At 54.3% G+C, this 18,621-nt stretch overlaps 1 protein-coding gene across 1 annotated transcript in view; it reads left to right on the forward strand.

The window, feature by feature from the left end:
• SLC43A2 (solute carrier family 43 member 2) overlaps positions 1 to 13,617 on the forward strand; it is a 28,905-nt gene extending 15,288 nt beyond the window's left edge. The window contains exons 6-14 of the mRNA XM_053275569.1: positions 1,398 to 1,490; positions 2,057 to 2,190; positions 2,381 to 2,583; positions 3,565 to 3,711; positions 6,881 to 7,019; positions 7,400 to 7,532; positions 7,837 to 7,910; positions 9,774 to 9,897; positions 10,704 to 13,617. Coding sequence (XP_053131544.1) covers positions 1,398 to 1,490; positions 2,057 to 2,190; positions 2,381 to 2,583; positions 3,565 to 3,711; positions 6,881 to 7,019; positions 7,400 to 7,532; positions 7,837 to 7,910; positions 9,774 to 9,897; positions 10,704 to 10,865 — 1,209 coding nt within the window. The 3' untranslated portion in view covers positions 10,866 to 13,617. The remainder of the gene's footprint in view (positions 1 to 1,397; positions 1,491 to 2,056; positions 2,191 to 2,380; positions 2,584 to 3,564; positions 3,712 to 6,880; positions 7,020 to 7,399; positions 7,533 to 7,836; positions 7,911 to 9,773; positions 9,898 to 10,703) is intronic.
• Positions 13,618 to 18,621: the final 5,004 nt, after the last annotated feature.

Below are 18,621 nucleotides of genomic sequence, written 5' to 3' on the forward strand. Positions count from 1 at the left end.
TGCTTCAGCCATGAAACTCACTGGGTGACTCTAGGCCAGCCACTTATCTCTCAACCTAGCCTAGCTCACAGGGTTGTTGTGGAGATAGACAACCATGTACAGTGCTCTGAGCTCCTTGGAAGAAGAGCAGGATTTAAATGCAAATAAAATTGCTTCCACCCTGAACTAGGGGACACCTTGCAGTCATTGAAGTGTGAGGTGTGGCTGTTCTTTCAAACCAGTTTCAACTTCTTTGTTTTGATTTTGAATAAACGTTTAACGGAACAAGTTTTCCAGTCACAGCAGATATACTGGAACAAAAGGAGGATTCCTCAAGCATTTCTACATTATAATCCAGTACAAACTGTTCTTGCCATCAAATATACACATAAATGCAGATAACAATAAACCACAAATAATAATACACTTGGCCAATTGTTCAGTTGATGACTGGTTGATAGGATTCTTATATTTATGAAATAGGAGAACTTTACTGCTTACTAGGGGACTATGGAATTAACCCTTTCAGATCATTAATCTAGGAATATAATGCCCTGGTTCATACAATAGTTCAAATCTAGGTTTAATATGGGTTACTGACATTCGAGTGATTGTATGAACCCACACCAAGGTGGGAATCTTGGTTTCTTCTTGGGCCACAAAGCACCTTGGTGTAGGTTCATACAATCACTCGAATGTTGGTAACCCACATTAAGCCTGGATCTGTGTGAGCCAGGCCCACCATATTTACCTGAATAGAAGACAACTCTGAATTTCCGATGACCTCCTGCTGCCCACACAACATTAAAAATAAGATTATATCTGGAAGGAACAGAACTCTGAATTTAAGAAGACTCCCCCATTTCAAAGTTGAAAAAAATTGAGGGGGGGGAACTAGTCTTGGATTTGGGTAAATATGGTATGCCTGACTGTAAAGCATTCACAAGAAAATGATCTCTGTATGTATGTATAGTTTGTTTGTTCAATTATTCATTCGATTTATATATCACCCTTCCTAAAGTGGCTCAGGGCGGTTTACACTAAAATAAAAAATGCATAATAATTAAAATAAAATAACAACCCAATTAAAAGCAGATTAAAATCACAATTCAAACTAGGTATCATTAAAAGCCAGGATAGAAAAGATGGGTCTTGAAGGCTCTCCGGAAGGCCTCCAAGGACGATAATCCGCTTATATCTTATATGTTGAGTTCAGACTCTGTTTTAAATGATCTGGTCCCGGCCACAGACCACACAAGATCCAAAGATCTCCAAACGCAGCTAAAGGTATCCTAGAAATGTACGGAGGAGGCTGGTAACGGAGACGTCCTCTGCCTGCACCCCCAACACTTTTGCTCCCAAGTAAACAGCCTCTGTCGGTCTAACCGGCCTCTCTTCCTTCCTTCCTTCCTTCCCAGCTACCCAACATGTTTGGTGACCTGCGTTCCACCTTCATCGCCCTCATGATTGGCTCCTACGCCTCTTCGGCTGTGACGTTCCCAGGGATCAAGGTAGGCTGGCTGGGAGCCCACAGCTCTTGGGCGGCTGGCGGTTGCCAACTCTCTTCTCGGTGGGCGAAAAGTGATTTCTCTTTTCAAGTGGCCAGGGTTCCCTTCAGAGTATCGCTAGGATACACAAAGGTCTCTGGAGAGATACTCGGAGCCCTCCTGCTTTCCTACACGGCAGCCACGCTATTTTCCACTCCCGTCTGTGGATCACTGACTGGAAGCCAATGTATCCTCGGTGATGTTGTTGTATCAGTGACGTGTCGACAACGATACGTCATCGTCGTATCATGTCTGCTACAGAATGGAAGGGAGGAGGGTGAAGCTTCTCCTCCTCTGCTCCTGATTGGCTGGCTGCGTGCTGAAGCTCAGCAGAGCCCTCCCCTCAGCCTGACTGATGGGCTTCAGAAAATGAGCACCGAATATTTTAGAGGCTGGAAAGCCATCTGCTGTGGGTTGCCCTAACCCACACAGCACAGTGTCAGACGAAGGTCCCCCCGACTCCGGACATGCTAGAACCCTCCGATCAGCTGGGAGGGCCCGGTGGGTGACCCCTTCCTCTTGCTGTGCAGGTCATCTATGACTTTGGGGTCTCCTTCATCGTCATCCTGGTCGTCTGGGCCTGCTGTGCGGGCCTGGTCTTCTTCAACTGCTTCTTCAACTGGCCCCTTGAGCCCTTCCCAGGCCCAGAAGATATGGACTACACGTGAGTCCTTGCGGGGGGGGCAAAGGGGTCCCTCCGGGGGAGGCTGCATTCAGGGGCTTCGGCGGGGTGGAGTGGGGTGGGTGCCAGCAAAGGGGCCCCTGCCTGGATCCAGGCTTGGGGCCCCGCTGCGAGGGAAGCTGGGTGGGCGTGTGTGACCTCCGCCCCGTGTCTGCCCCCTTCTCCTGGGCAGGGTCAAGATCAAGTTCAGCTGGCTGGGGTTCGACCACAAGATCACCGGGAAGCAGTTCTACAAGCAGGTGACGACGGTAGGCCGCCGCCTGAGCGTGGGCAGCTCCATGAAGAGCCAGAAGGAAGTCGCGACCCTCCAGGAGGGCAACAAACTGTGCCTTTCGACCGTGGACCTGGAAGTGAAGTGTGAAGCGGATAGTGCAGGTGTGGTCCTGGGAGGGGAAGGGGGGCGCGGCTGCCAGGTGCCCCCAAGAGGCCGCGCCCTGGGGTTGAGGGAGCCTCTGGCCACAGAGGGAGACCACTTCTACCTGCTTGCTGCCTGAAATTGTGCATTTACTACCATTACCACTGCAAATATTTATATACTGCTCTTCAACCCAAGTTCTCAAAGCGGTTTACAGAGAAAGTGAATGAATGAATGAATGAATGAATGAATGAATGAATGACTGAGATGGCTCCCTGCCCCCAAAAGGCTCACAATCTAAAAAAGAAACAGAAGGCAGACACCAGCAACAGCCCTGGAGGGATGCTGTGCTGGGGACGGATAGGGCCAGTTGCTCTCCCCCTGCTCCATCACCACTCTAAAAGATGTCTCTTTACTCAGTGAGCAGGGGCAGCCTTTGGCTTGGCATGCGGAAGGTCTCCGGCCCAATCCCTGGCAGCATCTCCAGGATAGGGCTCGGAGAGACTCCTGCCTGCAACCTTGGGGAAGCTGCTGCCAGTCAATGTAGACAGTATTGAGCTAGATGGACCAAGGGTCTGACTCAGTCAGGTGGCAGCTTCCTGTCGCTCAGTGGCAGAGCATCTGCTTTGCAGGGGATGAACGGTTAGGGTGGGTATAAGGGAAGCCTTGACCTGTTCCATGTGAGGACCTCTGGAACCTGTGAATGTCGAATATTATCTTAAACACTGCCAGCAGGAGGAATTTCTAGAGGCTGGCAAGCACTGTTCCCAGAAGCAGGGATTCCTTGATGTTGTGGACTGCAACTCCCATCATCCCCAGTCAAAGGCCACTGCAGCTTGGGGATGATGGGAGTTGTAGTCCACAGCATCAGGGGATCGCTCCCTGCTTCCGGGATCAGTGCTGGTGAGCGACCCTTGCTTTGCAGGCCAGCCGCAGTGAGTAGATTGCATTTGTTGGGGAGAGACTGACGGCCCCTTCTCTTTTCGTTCTCTCCATCCCAGCGTCCCCGTCTTTTATGCACAGCGTCTTCAGCCCCATCCTGCTGCTCAGCCTGATCACCATGTGCGTCACGCAGCTCCGGCTTATTTTCTACATGGGCGCCATGAACAACATCCTGGAGTTTCTCGTGGACGGGGATTTGGAGACAGGTTGGCATTCACTTCTTTTTCCCCTTTCTTTCATGGCTTGGAGCAGCGACCTCTCTGCCTGCCCTCGAACCAGAGTGGTGGCTCAAAATATATTCTAAATATAATTTCTGAAACCTTGGCTGACCTCTAGCCCCAGATGGTCTGGCGAAACAAAGATCTTTCATGGCCTCCAGACGATTATTGGGCCTTGGGCAGTGGATGCCAGGGCAACTGGTCGCTGTTAACACTCTTAGTGCCGTTGTTTTCTCAAGACGAACCTTCTTGCATACCTTTTTGGGTAGGGATTTGTGTGCTTGCATCATAGGGCCGTAGCTCAGTGAGAGAGCTTCTGCTTGGAATGCGGAAGGTCCCGGGTTCAATCCCTGGCAGCATCTCCAGGTAGGGCTGGGAAAGACGCTTGCCTGGCTTGCTGTTGCCGGTCAGAGTAGATGATTCTGAGCTAGATGGACCGCTTGGCAGAAAGTGTCTTCCCACTCTCAAAAAGGGATGCTCTCCCAGGGATCAAGATGAGCGCCTCTTTCATTTGAATGGCCGAATGCAAATTACCGTGACGGATTGTTATGTTATGTTATTTATTTTATTTAATACATTTCTATACCGCCCCAAATGCAAGTTCTCTGGGAGGTTTACCAAACAATAAAAACAGCCAATAAAAGATTAAAACACTTCAACAATTCAAATTCAAAGTTAAAACAATTAAAACACAATTAAAACGGCAGCTAATTAAAAGCCTGGGTGAACAAATGCGTCTTGACTGCCCTTTTAAAAGTTGTCAGAGATGGGGAGGCTCTTATCATCATAAACGTTATGTTTTTTCCTATGTTCCCCCCACCCCTGCAACCACATCAAATGGTCTCTGTGTTTACATGTCAAAGAAATAAAAATGAGAAAATGTTCCCCATCCTAAAGGGGCCCACAGAGTCTAAAAAGGAACCAAGGAGACCTCAGGATCAGTCCCTTGGAGGGACATGATGCTGGACTGAATAGGGACTGTGGTTCTCCCCCACTTGCTAGGGGGAGAGAGCGGCCATTTTGAAGGGGTGCCCATTCCTGGCCCGGCTCACGGGGGGCCCCTTAAGGAGGCCGGCCTTTGCCTGAGGTGTGGGGCCCCTCATGAATTATTCATGGCGCACCTGGCCGGCCGGTTTTTCCTCAGAAAGGTTCCCGCAGCGGTTTGCATAGCAGGAGCCTGGAGAAGAGGAGTCTCTGCCCCAAAGAGGCTCCCCATCTCGAAAGAGGAAACCAGGGAGACACCAGCCGCCACCGCTGGGAGAGATGCTATGCTGGGGCTGGATAGGGCCAGTGGCTCCCCCCCTGCTCAACAGGAGAGATTTTGAAAAGATGCCCATTCCTGGCCCAGTTCACAGGGGCCCCTTAACCAGGCTGCCCTTTGCCTGAGGGGGGCACTCATCTATTATTTAATGAGCACCTGTCCATCCTGCTCTCCCACACACAAGTTTCCAGTGTGGTTTCTGCAGCAAAAGCCAGGAGAGGATGGGTCCCTGCCCCAAGGAGGCTCCCAAACGAAAAAGACGACTCCAGCAGCGGCCACTGGGAGAGACGCTCTACAGGGTTGACCTGGGACAGTCCGCCCCCCCGCCCCATTAAGTATGAGAGAGTCTCCGCTTGGCCCAGTTCCCGGGGGTCATGGCCTGCAGGAAACGTTTCTCATGTGTGAAGCAGCAGGCTTCCCCGGCCGCTCTGGCGGGCCTTCGGAAAGCCACCCGCTGCTGCTGTCTGCTTGCGTGCCGGTGTGGGCTTCAGCCATGCTTCCGCGATGATCTCTGTGGCTGACGTGACATCCTCCAGTCAAGGCTGACTGCGTTTAGTTCCTTGCAGAATGTCCTCTCTTGGGGGGGAAACTGTGGGGTGTTTTTTTGGGGGGGGGGCAGCATGAAACTTTGCCAGCTTTGTCTGCTCTGGGTTGAAGGGGGGGGTGCTTTCCGCCAGCCGACCCCCCCCCAGCCGAGGCTGAATTTTCTGTGACTCAACGCCCCGTATTTATAGCTCCTGGAAGGAAGCCAGCCCTGAGAGAAGGGAGAGATCACATGAACTGCCTGTTTCTCGATGGCACAACAGGACGAGACCCATTTGTGTCTTGCTTAGTCGGGAGATCCAGTTTGGACCTGTTAAATCTGGAATCGGCACAGCCGATAAATCAAAAGGCCCTTTCACGAAAACAACAGGGAGGCCGGCGGGAGGAAGCCGCGGCAGCAGCTGGGGAGAGGCTGGCCTGGGGTTGCCACTTCTTGGAAAGGGTTCCGTCCTGCCCCACCAGCACGCGGCGCCTTGCAGGGGCTTCGCATAAGGCAGCAAAACACGAAGAAAACAATAAATACAAATGCAACAAAAACGTTCCGACACGAAACCAGCTGGGCAGGGAAACAGACCCGACGAGATAAAACGGGAAGCTGGTTGCAACTTATTTTTTTCCGAAAGCCGCTTTGAAAAAAAGGAAGGTTTTCAAATTCGGTTTAAAAGCTCATCCAAGCGGGAGACGGACGCGATGCGTCCTGGGAGGAGGTGGAGAGCCGGTCTTGCCGCAGCGAGCGTGGATTGTCCCCTTTGCTAAGCAGGGTTTGCCTTGGCTTGCTTTTGGAGGGGTGACTATCGGTGTCCGCTGTTAACAGGGATCCCCACATGTTGTTGATGCAACTCCCATAATCCCCTGCCAAAGGATATTGCATCTGAGGATGCTAGGAGCTGTAGTCAACAACATCTGGGAATCACTGTTACTTGGTGACTACATGTGAGCACTGTAAGATGTTCTCCTTTGTGGGGGGCAAGGTTGTGCACCCCTGCCCCATTGTTTTTGGACTACAACCCCCATAATCTCCAGCCACAGTGGCCAATAGTCAAGGATTATGGGAGTTGTAAGCCAACATCTGCAGGAGGGGCCGAAGCAGAGCCTCTGCTTGGCATGCAGAAGGTCCCAGGTTTCCTCCCTGGCAGCATCTCCAGGTAGGGCTGGGAAAGACTCCTGCCTGGAACCTGGGAAAAGCTGCTGCCAGTCAGTGTAGACATTCTTGAGCTGGGTGGACCCAGGCTCTGACTGGGTAAGCAGGCTGCCGTTTTGGGGGGAGAGGCTGCAGCTCAGGCCAAGGCAGTGGGCTTGTGGTGCCCCCCCCTCGGCCCCCCGTGCAGCTGATCTCTGCCTTTGCTTCCCCAGTGGGTCTCTACACCTCCATCTTTGGAGTCCTCCAGCTGCTGTGCCTGCTGACGGCTCCGGTGATCGGCTACATCATGGACTGGAAGCTGAAGGAGTGTGACGACGGCTCGGACGAGGGCGACGAAGCGGACCCCGCTCCGTACGTAGCTCCTCTGGGCTCCGGGCTGGCGGATCTTGTTTGCCGGAGGACTCCCTCCTCACCACCCGCCGTAGACTCCTAGCGTGGCGTTGCCAGCTCCCCAGCTCCTCTCTCCAGCCCGCCTGGTCCAAAGCACTCAGCAGCGGGCGGAAAGAGGATAGCATTGCCTGTGGTGGGCCTGTGGTTAAGAGAGGGGTCGCGGGCTGGGGAGACGCGTTCGAAGCCCGAAAAGGGAAAGTCGAGGGCTGTTCAGCAGAGGCAGCAGCCGCGGAGCCGAGAGGAGAGGGCTCCCCCTCTCGGCACGTGGGGAGCTGCAGTCACCCACACGCCGTCCTCCCCACGTGACGCCCCCCCCCGGGGTCCCCCCCCCCTTTTTGCAGGGGCAGCAAGAAGAAGAAACGCCGAGACCGGCAGACCCAGAAGATCATCAACGCCACCCGGGCCTTTGCGTTCACCAACCTGCTGCTGGTGGGCTTCGGGGTCACCTGCCTGATCCCCAACCTGCCTTTACAGGTGAGCGTCTACAGGGGCCCTTGGCTGGCTACTGCGTGTGGCGGGATGCTGGACTAGCTGGGCGTTGGCCTGCTCGTATGTTTTCATGTTCATGCGCAGCCAAAGAACGTGCACCGGCCTGTGGCAGATGACCTCTGGCCTTGGGCTTCCCAAGCGCACGTGGTGGTCCGCTGTGCGAGGCTGGATGCTGGACTGGATGGGCCTTGTGAATGTGTGCGTGTGTGCAAGCATGCGCAGCCAGAGAGCCCCTTTTTGAGCACAACTGGTGTCTATTTAGGATTCTCTCTCTCCTTCTCTCTTCCAGATCCTTTCCTTCATTCTGCACACGATTGTCCGAGGGTTCATCCATTCTGCCACGGGCGGCCTCTACGCAGCCGTGTAAGCCCCCCGTAGACTCCCCGGCCGCTCTTGAGTTTTGTTCCCCAAAAGCTGCTGCTGCTGCACGTCTCTCTTGCCAGTAGCAGCCATCGCCAATGCGTCAGGCACCCTGTTCTAAGCTGGGGCACGCCTGTGCCTCGGCGAGAGGTGGCCAACCCAGTTTCTGGGTCGTGTTTTCCCTTCGCGCGATGGACTGATAAACAGCTGTGAAGCTTGGCCTGCGTCTCTGGGCGTTGCTTAAGAGCAGCGCGGCTGGCCTGACCCACAGCCCTCCCTATCTGGTACAGGCTCTGCTCTCGGCAGAAGCCGCTGCATTCCAGCGGGGAGCAAAAGGGTTTCCCAATCGCTGGCACGGCCCGCGGCTCTGCCCTCAAAGACTCTTGTGCTCCGGGGAGGCCCGCGAGATTCTCCTCTCCTGCGTTCTCCCCTCCTGTGAACTCTTGGGGGTTTTGTGCCCGGACACGAAGGAAGGATAGGGGGATCCCATCGGGGCCAGTTAGGGAGGGGGCCGGTTGCTCTCCTGCTGCTGAAGACAAAGTCCCTGCGAGTTATTGAGGAGCAGTTCACACACAATTTGGGTTTTTCACTGTGCATTAAGAGCGTAGCCTGACTTATATCTGGGGTAAACCTCCCCCCCACTATTTTCATTGTTTTTTGGGACAACTTCGAGTTCATTGTAAACTCACAGTAAAGCTTGCTGTGTGCAGAAGTCCCAGGCAGGGTCGGGAGAGGCTCCTGCCCTGAACCTTGGAGTGCTGCTGCCAGTCAGTGTAGACAATACTTGGCTAGACGGACCAAAGATCTGACTCAGTAGACAGCCGCTTCCTATGTTCCTATGAAGGCAACGCCTCTTCTAAAGTGTCCTTCACTCAAAGGCCAGGAAGGAGCTCAATCCAGTTTCAGCTGCTGCTGTTCTCTTGACCCGGGCAGGGTTATTTTTCTGTCCCTGGGTCTGTTTTTAATTTGAAAGGGCTGCCTCAGAAGTGGAGTGGAACCTTTGGTCCAACTCGTGTTCCTGGTTCTCAAATTGCACCATTTCAGGAGGACAAGCCGCTATTCACTGGCTTCCCTGCCTTGCACTAGTAATAGCAACTCCCAGCATTCAGCACTTTGCAATCTCTGAGGCGGTTCCACCTGTCGGGTGATCGCGTTTGTCCTCCAGAAGCGAGCACTGGCTTGGCTGGGGCACTATTGTGCCTATTGGGTTCCTTCGTGTCTAGGCAAGCACTGGGGATCAAGCCAAGATCGGCAGCCTGGCTTGGGCTACACACGTTGAGAAGTGGCCAGAAATTTCAGTGCATTTAGGATGGCAGCTTTGCAGGACTACAACTCCCATCACCCCCAGCCTCAATGACTGTGGGTGGTGGGAGTTGTGCTCCAAAGCACGTTACTCAGGACCTGTGGCTCCCTGTCTCCAAAATCCATGAAAAAGCATTGAAAAAGACATGGCCTTTGCATGGTTTGTCAGCCAGAGGTGCTTAAGTCGTCATTGGGATGTCCCACTAAATCTCCCGTTAGAACAGAAGATGGCGCAAGGAACTTGCACAACAGCCTTTCTCTGGCTGTCCCATTAAATCTCCCGCCACAATTTGCAGCGCCTCCTGCGGAGTCACACCCTTGGTTGAGCCCGCTCAGGGTGGTCTACACTGACTGGCAGCATCTCTCCAAGGTTCCAAGCAGGAGCCTTTCCCAGCTGTACCCGGAGATGCTGCCAGGGACGGAACCTGGGGCCTTCTGCATGCCAAGCAGAGGCTCTGCCCCCTGTCCCCATCTAGGCAGAATCGACTACCCTCTGGGAGAGCTCCCCGTGAGAAGGCAACATGGCACCCGCTCCCTTCACCCACACCCTCTTGTTCCCCACAGGTACCCCTCCACGCAGTTTGGCAGCTTGACGGGACTTCAGTCGCTTGTGAGTGCCCTCTTCGCGCTCCTGCAGCAGCCCCTCTTCGTGGCCATGATGGGCCCCCTGAATAAAGACCCTCTCTGGGTGAGTCAGGCCCCCCACTGGCGGCCCCTGGGGGTGGGCCACGGGCTCAGGGGGGACTTCCTCCAGCAGCTGCCTTCGCGTCGCTGTCTTGGGAAGCGGAAGCACTCACTCACACGACGCAGCGCTCGCCTGCGGGACTTTTCACAGAGGAACCATGGGGGAGGCTGGCTGAATTCTCGCCCCTCCCGCCTGCTCTGAGTCGGGCCCTGCTTCTCTTCCCAGAGGAGTCGGGGCAGCCCTGTCGCGAGGCGAGGCGAGGAGGTCGCCTCGGGTGGCAAAACGCGATCCTTGGGGCCAACCCAGCCACCCTCGGCAAGGTGGAGTGCCGAACCTGCTGACTCAGCCTAGCGGCTTCCATCTCCCACGGCTCGCCCAGGGCCGCCCGGCGGGGGATTGCGAAAACGGCAGAGCTCGGCTTTCTGCCTCTTGCCTCCCCTGGCCCGGCTCCCAGCGGGCATGTCATGTCTGTTTGCACAGCAAATTGCCTGGCAAAGATGGGGATCAGCCGAGGGCTGGGCCGGGCCTCTCCTTGCGTGCCCCAGGTTTCCAAATCCAGGTGGGGTGGGCGGCACGGCTCCTGGCGAGGCCTGGGAATGGTGCCCCCGCCAGGAAGAGGGTTGCAACACTCTGCTGCTGCAGCAGCCCTTTCCCGCTCCCCTCCGGGAGGGATGGGGCAGGAGAGTGGCCACGTGCAACAGGTGCCCAGTTCGAAACGTAGGAAGGGAGCCTGTCTCTTTCCACTTTCCAGAGGCACTGCAGCCCTCTCTGATGCCCTAATCCTGCTCACCCCCCTCTGTGCCCCCCAGGTCAACGTGGGCCTCCTTGGGCTGAGCATGCTGGGCTTCTGCCTGCCGCTGTACCTGATCTGCTACAGGCGCCGGCTGGAGCGGGAGAAGCAGCAGAAGAGCGACGACGAGAAGCTCTTCCTCAAGATCAACGGCACGCCCCACGAGGAGGTCTTTGTCTAGGGGGCCCCCCGGGGGCCCGTCTCGGCCATTCCTGCTGGCACTGCCTCCTCCACCCGCGCCGGCCCTCGAGCTCCCCGCCTCGGCCTCCGGTGCACAGACAGGCGGCTCGCTTCTCCTGCCCCCCTGCTTCGTGCCCCCCTGCTCGCTGGGGCCTCTTCGGCGGCCGTCGCCTGGCTGTGGCACCCCCTGCTCACGGGACGTCTGGATCGCTGGCCTGGGAGCGGCGGCCGGATCCTGCACACCCCAGGCCATGGTACTGTCCACTCGGCAGCGTTTCTTGCCTGGCGTGCAGGAGGGCCCCCCACACCCCCCTCGGCTCCCCACCTGACCCTGCCCACCTCCACAGCGAAGCTTGCACCTGCGCGGGACGCAGACGCGCTCTCTCTCTCTGGCAACGCACACCCCCTGCGCCACTCCTGAGGCCCGGAAGCGCACCCCCTCCTGCTGCTGTCTCGTGTGAGCCTGGGCTTGGTTGCCGACAGCCCGTCGGGGCAGGGAGGGCAAGCTGCGTCCGAGCTGAGCTCGGCGGCGGGGTGAGAAATGGCCCGACGGACTCTGCCCCTGTGTCCAAGGAGAGCCTGCCCTCCGGGCCTCTGCCTGATGCCCTGGACGCACCGTGGGGTCCTGGGCCAGCGCCTCTCTCCCTCCCGGCCTGGGCTGAGCGCTTCAGGAGGCGGGGCGGTTGAAGGGAGTCTTTGGGGAGTGGGCGGCAGGGACCCCTCTGTGCCCCTGTTCCCTCCCCTCCGAGGCGGTTTTTCTCAGTGCTCCAGGGAGCGCGCATGCTGCAAGGGCCACTTGGGCTGGATCCTGCCAGCGGAAGGAAGGAACGGGAGCAGCCGGTGTCACGAGGCTCGCTGTCCCTGACGGACTCGGTCACTGCTGTGCCACAGAAGCCGGCCGGCCGGCGCCATTTAGCTGGACCTGAATGGAGAGCTGTCCGGGTGGGCCTTGCCCTCTTCTTGCGGGGAGGGGGCGCCCGCACTTCCTGCACGGAGCAGCTGGGCTGACTTTGGAAAGCAATAAACGTGTGCCCGGGAGCGGGCCGGGGGCCGGTGCTGAGCCAGGCTGCAGAGGAACTGGAAGAGGCACGGCCTGGATCCGTCCTCCTCCTCCGGCACACTCAAGCTTGCCGTTGGGTCCCTTTCCCACCAGGAGGGTTCTCTCCTCCTCCAGGCTGCCACCACCAAGTCTAATGGGGTGCCAGGGTCTGGATGTCAGTTCCAGGGAGCATGGAGAGGTTGAGATCCAAAGTTCTTTCCTCCCCAGGTGCAGCACAGCCGGGATGTCAGGTGCAGGGCCCGGCTCCTCTTTGCTCCACAGTGCGGATTTCCCCCAAAGCCTTTCCCGAACAGGGCTACACACAGGCATTTACGGTTGCTGTTTGAGACATGCCCAGAGCACACCAAGGAATCACTGATGTGTCCAAAGGGTGATTCTGAGGGTAACGGAATCAGGCATGTTTCCATGGGTTTCAAGGACTGTACCCAATATCCATAAGCACATTTTCACTGGGATGTGGTAGGATTAGAATTGTGCTTTTAATTGGAATTCTAATGATTTGTTTTAATAACTCTTTTATGCCATTGTTTTTATTGTTTCGTGGATTTTAATCTGACTTTTTATATATTGTGTTAAATTTTGTACACCGCCTATAGATGTACATATCAGGTGGTATAAAAATATGATAAATATATACCCAGCGGCCAAAAAACATCTCCTGCTGTAAGGTCACATCTTAATAAAACCCTCAAATAGTATAGTGTCTGAAATGTGCAAAAACAAGTCCGTAATGGAATCAGGATGTCTGGACGTCTTTGGATGTCTTTGTGATTCCGTTACTGGTGTATTTTGCACGCTTCAGACAGTGGCCTCATTCGCTAGTCATTAAAATCTAGGTTTAATGTGGGTTACCCGCATTAGTGTGATTGTGTGATTACTCTTGAGCCATAACCACCTTGGCGTGGGTTCACACAATAACGATCATGTGGTAACCCACATTAAACCTAGATTTTAAACGGCCATAATTTAAGGGTTTTGTAAAAATAAAAATAATGCCTTCTCGTAGGAGATGTTCTCTTGCCAGCGTGTGTACTTAAAAGCAAACGAGGGATTTGCTTATGGCTACCGTTTGTGAGAAAGTGACGATGATGTGCCTGATTCCGTTACCCTTGGAGAGGCCCTAAAGCGCCCCCTGCCCAGGATGCTTATTTAATTACACATCACCCGCATCAAGAGCCTGTGCTGAGAGCCCCCTTGCCTTTTGGAATAGCCATGGCACCTGGAACATTGCTATCTCATCTTCCTCGGGCATGAGGAAACCTGGTGGAGTAAGGGCGCCCTCTAGTGCACAGGAGGCCAACCTCAGGCTCACCAGCTGTTGCTGGACACGATTCACTGCAGCTGAGTGAGGAGGAGGGGAGTTGTACTCCCAGCAGCTGAAGACCCTCCTTTCGGCTGTTCCTGCGCTACTGTGTAAAGATAATCCAATGGGGGGGGGGCATTTTTCTCCCTGGAAGAGACATGGCCTCATTATTGTGTGTTTTGGAAAACCATCCCTGCAGTGTTTCTTTTTAAACACACACACACACACAACACACACGCACAACTGTCAAACGTGCTTCATGTGTTGCCTTCACGAATGTCTTACTGTACTCTTGGGAAAACCAAAAGACTTATTTCCCCCCCCTCCCCATCTCTCCCCAGATGTAACTCCCCCCTCCCACTTTTGGTTTCTTAAAAAGTGCATTGTTGATGTTGCCCCTCCAAGACTTTATTGTGTTCTGCGCCGGAGTGATGGTCTGGAGCTAAGAGAACCACTCGGGAGGAGATGTGAGGCGTAGTCTGTAGGAGCCGTGCGCCAGGCGTCGATACGAAGGAGCGTATGGGGGCAAGCAGAGCGCGTGGCCCTGGGGAGCCAGGGGTCAGAAGCCAGGAGTCTCTCTGGAGCAGCAGGGAGCCCAGGATCAGGAGCCAGGAGCCAAGACCAAAAAGGAAGAGCTGCTGCTTTGGCAGTGTTGCTCCAGCAACTGCAACTGCTTACCACAGACTGAGCTCTTGCAGTCTGTAGCTGCACCGAATCTTCCAGAGACGGTGGCAGTTTCAAGGGGCTTGTCTCTGTTCCTTCGCTGCCAGCTCCCACAGAGAGGAGGCGGGTCAAGGTCGCCTCTCGAGTCGAGGGGCAACGGGGCGAGGCAGGGGTGGAGGCTCTTGGGGAGCAGACAGGTGACTCTTCAGTTTCCTCGCGGCTTTCCTCGCTCTGCCCTGATGTGGCCGAGGAGGCCCGTGGTTTCCAGAGGGCAGCCTCAGGGCTGGATTGGGCGGGTGTCTCCCTCCAGGGGGCTCGGAGCCCAGGGTGATGCCTCGTCCTCTGTGTGGTGGTGGGGGGTTCGGGCCCATGGCCCCTCCTCTTTCTCTGCGGCAGAGCAATAAGTGGCGAGGGAGGCGGGTACAAGCCAGCTCTTCTAGATGGGCAAGTGGGGAGACGTTGCTTGCGCAACCACGGTGGCAGTATCTAAGTGGGACTCCCAGAGGGGGGAGGAAGGCAACTCCTGTTCCTTTCAGAGCTGCGGCCTGTTAGGCCAGGGGAAGCAAAGCCACCCTTGCCGAAAGGACTTCTCATGTGCATCTCTGAAAAGTGCAGGAGGCCTGTTCTCTGTCCCACAAGGTTCCTGGTGTGGCAGTGGCGTCTGGGGGGCACCAGGAAGCTGTGTTCTACCCCATTAGACCCCGGGTCCATCTAGCTCACTACTGTCTACCCAGACTGGCAGCGGCTCCTCCAAGGTTGCAGGCAGGAGTGTCTCTCAGCCCTCTCTTGGAGATGCTGCCAGGGAGGGAACTTGGGACCTTCTTCCCAGAGTGGCTCCATCCCCTAAGGATGGTGCTCACATGTCTAGTCTCCCATTCAATTACAAACCAAGGTGGACCCTGCATAGCAAGGGGGACCATTCATGCATGCCACCCCCTGGACCAGCTCTTCTCCCCGACTGCTGCTCCTAAATGCACGGCAGTCAACCCTGCTTCTCCTTAGCAGGGATTTCCAGGCACCTGTTTGTTCTAACGCAAACACTTCTATAAAAGATGAGTCTAGGCGACGCCAGTGCTGTTTATTAGGAACATAGGAAGCTGCCGTCTACAGAGTCTGGCCCTTGGTCCATCTAGCACACGATTGTCTGCTCTGACTGGCAGTGGCTTCTCCAGGGTTCCAGGCTCAGGGGTCTTTCCCAGCCCTGCCCAGAGATGCTGCCGCCAGGGACTGAACCTGGGGACCTTCTGCATGCAGAGCAGATGCTCTTCCACTGAGCTGTGGCCCTGTCCTCAAAGGTGGCATCCTGGGTCTCCCATTTAGGCACTGACCACACTAAGAGCTGCTTAGCTTCCATAAGGCGGCCTGTATGTTGGTCCTTAGATGATGCTCTGGGACTTTACTGCGCCCTGGACTGGCTGTCCATCCAAGAAAAAAGAACCACAGACCCTTCATCTTTCCAAAACTACTTTCAAGTAGTATTGAAAAGGGATGGAATGGCCGTGGGTTTCTCACAGAATACCAGCAGGTGCTGCGAAGAAATGGCAGTTTTGACTTCTTGCTAATCCCACAAGGAATTGGCGTTCATGGTGGAATACATTGCTGTCTGGAAATCCATTGCTCCTGCTGCTGGAACAGGAGTCCAACTGGTGTCTCTGTCCGTCAGCAGTTTTTGGATGTTCATTTAGCAAAAGCTCTGGGCTGCTTTTGGTGGTCGGATTCATTGCCAAATTCAATGGTGAGCGGTCAGGTGAATTCTGGGGGGTGGGTGGGTCAGGTGGCAGCTGGAAGTAGATCTGGGTTGTGGGGCTAGAGGGGGGGTTTGTTTCTCTTCAAACAAACAGGAGGATCGTTGAGGGGCTGATATCTCTTGAGGGGAGAAGTCCCTGTGTGTGCGTCTGAGTGTGAGTGTATTTTAACCAGGGCTTGCTTTGTGGCTGTGAAACATTTCACTTTCACTTTCGCTTTCGCTTTTTCACACACGATTTGGGTTTCTCATGGTGTGTTAAGAGTGTTTGGTTTCTCTCAGGGGTTAAAAAAAGGACTTTTTGCATCTTTTGCGGGGGCAACTTCAGACTCGCAGTAAATGTTTGGCAAAGCCTGCGGTGTGAAAAACACCCAGGGAGGGCTCCGAGAGCCGATTATCCGTGTTCTGTGGAACGCAAATGTCTCTGTCCCCTGTATTTCTCAACCCAGGTGCCCTTTTACAATGAATGGAGCTACAGCCGTTCACACAAACCCAGCTATGTGCATCCAGACATCTGTTGTCGGAAGAGGGCGACGGTATTCTTTCCTGTCTATCTCCTGCACACCTATGAACCTATGTGGAGAGGAGAGCTGGTCTTGTGGGCACAAGCATGACTTGTCCCCATGGCTAAGCAGGGTCTGCCCTGGTTGCACCTGAATGGGAGACTTGATGTGCGAGCACTGGAAGAGATTCCCCTCTTAGGGGATGGAGCCACTCTGGGAAGAGCATCTAGGTCCCAAGTTCCCTCCCAGGCAGCATCTCCAGGATAGGGTTGAGAGAGACTCCTTCGAGAAGCTGCTGCCAGTCTGTGAAGACAATACTGAGCTAGATAGACCAATGGTCTGACTCAGTATATGGCAGTTTCCTGTGTTCCTATGAACACACAGTTGCACAGTTTGCGCTGCAGGAACCTTAAGCATCCTTCAGTGGACATTTGTTTGCACAGGTAGTGGTTGTCATCCAGCTTCCTGGGTGTGCAGACTGACGCGTGGCCTTAAAATGCCCTCTATGCAATGAACTCTGTTAAAAAAGCTGCAAGCATCACTTTAATCTGCTCACTGCAGCTGGCTGTCTTGGATTAATACCAAAGCCTGCTTATGGGTGACGTCACTTTATGCTAAAGAGAACACGTGATCCAATGCTCTTCCATACAAAACCCAAACCAAAAACATATTTCCACGCCCCCACCCCCCCACGAGTGTGCTCTAAGGCAGGAGTAACCTGGCTCTCCATCTGTTCCTGAACTACAACTCCCATCATCCCCAGAGGAAATTTTGCATCAGGGGATGATGGGAGTGGTAGTTTAGCAGCAGTTGGAGAGGCAAGGTTGCTTACCTCTGGCCTAAGGGCCCATGACAGGCCACCTTGCTGAAGCTAAGCAGGTCTTGAGAAGGGATGGACTTACTCTTTGCATTGAAATGACAAGGAAGGAAGCAGATTTAGCCTAGACCTAAGGAGGAATCTCCTAGCTGAAAGAGCTGTTGGACAGTGGAACAGCCTGCCTCATGACATGGTTGGCTTTCCTTTGCTGGGGTTTTCAAGGCTGGACAGCCTTCTGTCAGGGATGCTGCCCTGAACAGGGGGCAAGAAGACCTCCGAGGACCCTTCCAGTTCTAACATGCGGTGACTCTATTATTCCATGTCACCTTGTGAAGTGTTGCATACATGGACGAGGCTGTTGTTTCCCCCCGGCTTCTACAGCACCGTCAAATTGCTTGGGATTTTCTTAAATGACCCATTTAAATACTCAGCTCCCATCTCCAAAGACGTTGTCCTTAAATAAAAAAATATATTTGAACCAGATTACAATTAAAACTAAGACCAGGTATCATTAAAAGCCAGGCTAAAAGGATGGGCCTGTAAGGCTCTCCCGAAGGTGGTCTCCAGGGAAGATAACCCTCTTTTGCAATTGCCTTCTCCAAAAACAACCGATGATGTTGTCATTTTCTAAGCCTGCTTTTGGCCCAGGGTGCACCCACACCATACCACCTCTAGGTGGCACCAGAGCCTAAGGCAAACTAGGCAACTCATGACTCACTGAATAAAGAATCGGAGAATTGGAAGGGATCCTAAGAGGTCTTCTAGTCCAAATGGTTAGAGTGTTGGACTAGGGCTGGGAAGACCCGGGTTCGAATCCCCGTTCAGCCATGGAGTCTTTCCCAGCCCTTCCTAGAGTTGCTGCCAAGGACTGAACCTGGGACCTTCTGCGTGCAAGCAAATGTTCTACCACTGAGCTATAGCTGCCTCCCCTAAGGGAGCTGACAGCAAGCAGTGCTCCGACGTAGTCGCTCATCCAAAGGCAGGCCCTGCTTAGTCAGAGAGACCATTCCCGCTTGCCACACCCCTTTCTTAAGAATATCTGAATAGGGCCAATAACTTCTTGTGATCTGTGCTTCTGTTAACGTGGCCCCCGGATTGCATTTGCCTTTTTAGCTGCTGCGCTACACAGCTGGCTCATGGCAGTTACTCATGCAAGGTGGCAGCCGCGCTCACATTATTATTAACCAAGCCACGGTTTCCAGCCAAACAAGTGTGTTTACCTAGCAACGGCTGGGAGTGTTGCGAGAGATTAGTCGGAGGCCAATTCCAGCTCCTCTCTGCGCTGGAACACTTGAGTCAGATGAAGGCGAAACTATGATGTGTGAAGGTGTAACTAGCGCCACCCAGGATGCCCACTCACAAGCCGCGGGGCGTTGACCATAATGGGCAGTGTCAAGAGATGACACAGAAAGCGGAGGCTTGTAATGGTCTGCATTCGTACAGGGAAGGGTAAAGCCACACCGATCCACTCCTCATTTCAATTCCCGTTCAACATTTGAACTAGGTTGCGAGCTAGATAGACTTTATTACAGTCTTTGACCAGTCCAGGCTTGCTAAAAACCTTTCCTTTCCCCCGACTGTAAAATATGAGAAATATTTTGACGTGCATAATCCTGATTTTCAATATTAATAATTTTAAATGGGGAAATCAATTTCCCTTTCAAAAA

The sequence above is a fragment of the Hemicordylus capensis genome, chromosome 12 (assembly GCF_027244095.1).
Source record: "Hemicordylus capensis ecotype Gifberg chromosome 12, rHemCap1.1.pri, whole genome shotgun sequence".
NCBI classification, from domain to species: Eukaryota; Metazoa; Chordata; class Lepidosauria; order Squamata; family Cordylidae; genus Hemicordylus; species Hemicordylus capensis.